This window comes from Sinocyclocheilus grahami, unplaced genomic scaffold (assembly GCF_001515645.1).
Source record: "Sinocyclocheilus grahami isolate Dianchi unplaced genomic scaffold, SAMN03320097.WGS_v1.1 scaffold3488.1, whole genome shotgun sequence".
Lineage (NCBI taxonomy): Eukaryota > Metazoa > Chordata > Actinopteri > Cypriniformes > Cyprinidae > Sinocyclocheilus > Sinocyclocheilus grahami.
Window position 1 is genome coordinate 16,799 of NW_015508608.1, and position 2,953 is coordinate 19,751.

The 2,953-nt window shown below is 35.7% G+C and overlaps 1 protein-coding gene across 1 annotated transcript in view; it reads left to right on the plus strand.

The window, feature by feature from the left end:
- Window positions 1-2,953, plus strand: part of LOC107576314 (cathepsin D-like) — a 6,658-nt gene that overhangs the window by 2,623 nt on the left and 1,082 nt on the right. Inside the window, exons 3-6 of the mRNA XM_016262513.1 lie at window positions 482-609; window positions 696-895; window positions 2,250-2,372; window positions 2,777-2,921. Coding sequence (XP_016117999.1) covers window positions 482-609; window positions 696-895; window positions 2,250-2,372; window positions 2,777-2,921 — 596 coding nt within the window. The remainder of the gene's footprint in view (window positions 1-481; window positions 610-695; window positions 896-2,249; window positions 2,373-2,776; window positions 2,922-2,953) is intronic.

Sequence of the window (2,953 nt, forward strand, 5' to 3'; positions counted from 1 at the left end):
TCTTTGTGGCCTGTTTGCAGTGAACCGGTAGCATGTTTGTTCCTGTAATCTGAACAAGAACATGTCAGTGATTATCTCACCCTTTCAGACTAGTTAGGTGCATTTAACTCTTGCAGTTAAGGAGTCTTGCCTCAGTGACAATGTCTAAGTGCTTTACTTGGTGTGAAGAATTGGTTATTTCTGTATGTTTAGTCAAATTTATATGTAACGTACTATGTATACTTTTTACCTAACACTCTTTAGAAATTATTTTTTTACAAAAAAAAACAACAACCTGAATGCCTACACTTAATATATAATTGAATTGAACGTACAAATTTAGATTTAAAACATTATTCAATTAAGTGCTCTTCTTCTGCTAGAGGATAAAGGCCCTGGCATGTAAAATAAGATTAATAATTGGTCTCTGTGAATGTTACGTACAGTAGTTATATCAGCATGATACATACTTTTAATTTGTTTTTTATTATAATTTTTTAAAACCCTGTAGTGCTTCATCACAAGTACAATGGGGGCAAGTCAAGCACCTATGTGAAGAACGGGACTGAATTTTCCATACAGTATGGTTCCGGAAGCTTGTCTGGTTATCTCAGCCAGGACACATGCACGGTAAGAAGTAACAAGTCTTATTTAATTTTTTTTTTGTTTTGTCACCTCAAATGGTGAAAAAAACTGATCTGTTACTTCTCTGTTAGATTGGGGATATTGTGGTTGAGAAGCAGATATTTGGAGAAGCTATCAAACAGCCAGGGGTGGCCTTCATCGCAGCCAAGTTTGATGGTATTCTCGGCATGGCTTATCCTCGCATCTCCGTGGATGGGGTTCCTCCTGTTTTTGACATGATGATGAGCCAGAAGAAAGTGGAGAAAAATATTTTCTCTTTCTATTTGAACAGGTACATACATTTATTTAGGTAATCTTCATCTGTTTCAGGATTTTATGAAAATTACATGACGGTCTATCACAAACATCCATTATATGCAGTTGTAACTAGGGCTGTCACAATTATGAAATTTGGCTGAAGATTAATTGTCTCAAAATAGTCACGGTTGTTGCGATTAATTGTCTGTTTTAGGGCTTTGGCGATTATGACAATTATCACGATTAATTGTCTTTTTTTTTTTTATGGCTTTCATTACATAATTGTGATTAATTTAAGGGTTCAGTAAATAATTATGATGTTATCTTTTAATCTTTTTTTGAGTTATTATTTTGCAGTGTAATATTACATAGAGTATTCCAAATTCTAAGAATCGGCCAATACCGATCCAACACCAGCGCTATTTTTTTTTTATATTCCTATAGAATTCCTATAGAATATCAATACTGTGTTTGTGGAACTAATGGTCACTTTTTTTTTTTAAAAACCCTTTGTTAAACACAATCCACTAAATACTCACTTCCTCATTACAGAAAAAAACTACATTTGAATAAAAATATATAAGCTATGAAATTAAACTACCTGACTGTATAATTTAGCAGCAAAAACAATATCTTGAAAAGTCTTTGGTGCACATTATACAATTTTAAACATGTTTATTCTGTTAACTATTTGTATTCTTACGAAATACATTCATGAAAATAAGATAGAAATCATGAGAAAAAGAAAGGCTTCTAATAATCTTTCTGTGTGCAAAACTTTGATAATGTGAAGCGCTTCAAACTGAGTGACACAAAGCTCTTATGCACATCCAGGTTGCAGAATGGTGCACTTGAATTAACATAAGTCACAGCGCTGCACTCCACATAGTACAAATAAAGAGAAGAGAAATGAGAGAGCAGTGAACTCCAGCAAGCTGTCATTTTATGCTAATCCCCAGACCTTTATCTACACCAAGTATTATAATGGGAATATATCATCTTAGAGAGTGAGTTTTACCGCGCTGACTGTCATAACTGAACGTGACGTGCTGTTTGAATGCTAAGCACAAAATGACTGACAGCTGCAGCAGAAGGAAGATCAATTTCTGTAAACTTAAATTTAACAATGTAAATACAATTCTGTCCCTCACATTAAGATATGGAATGGCTTCAGATGATATAGGCTATACAGTGCATGAAAAGCAAACTGGTGCTCTTCTGTTTCTTTTGGTGTATGACTCCCCCTTGTACCGTATAAAAAGCACAATAATTAGATCAAGGTTAGATCAAATAAGCGCGATTAGATGGTTATTTAATTATCGCGACATGCCTAGTTGTAACATTCAGGCCTGATTGTTGTGGATGACCCAGTTTTATTTTTCCGACAGAAACCCTGACACTCAACCTGGTGGTGAGTTGCTCCTTGGAGGCACAGACCCTAAATATTACACTGGAGACTTTAACTACGTGGCCATCAGCAGACAGGCCTATTGGCAGATTCACATGGATGGGTGTGAGATTTTTGTCTCCTTGTACTGTGTAATGCAACAGTATTTTACTTAAATGCATAAAAGTGACAACTGTTTTTTTTGTCGCTTTTGATACTCTGTTTAGTTACAATTTTTTAGTTAATAGATCTAACATGAAAGCTGTATCTGTTTTGAAAATGCTAACTTTTAAGATATAACTGCTTGTAAAGGCAACATTAATTGTTCACACAAGAATTGCAGTGCCTCTGAAACACTGTTTGTTCATTTAATCTGAAAAAATGGAAGGCATGCATGCATATGTAATATGTTATGAAATATGCTGGTCTGTCATGTGAGAGGCAAGAATCTTACCACTGAACCACCAATGCAGAAGATCCCTGTAACAATAATCTAGTGTTGACAGTGCTCTGTGTTTGTGTGTGTAGCATGAGCATCGGCAGTGAGTTGACTCTGTGTAAAGGAGGATGTGAAGCCATCGTGGACACTGGAACGTCTCTGATCACCGGCCCAGCTGCTGAAATCAAAGCCCTGCAGAAGGCTATTGGTGCAATCCCTCTGATCCAGGGAGAGGTACTGCAACTTTAAATGTTCATATAATTATC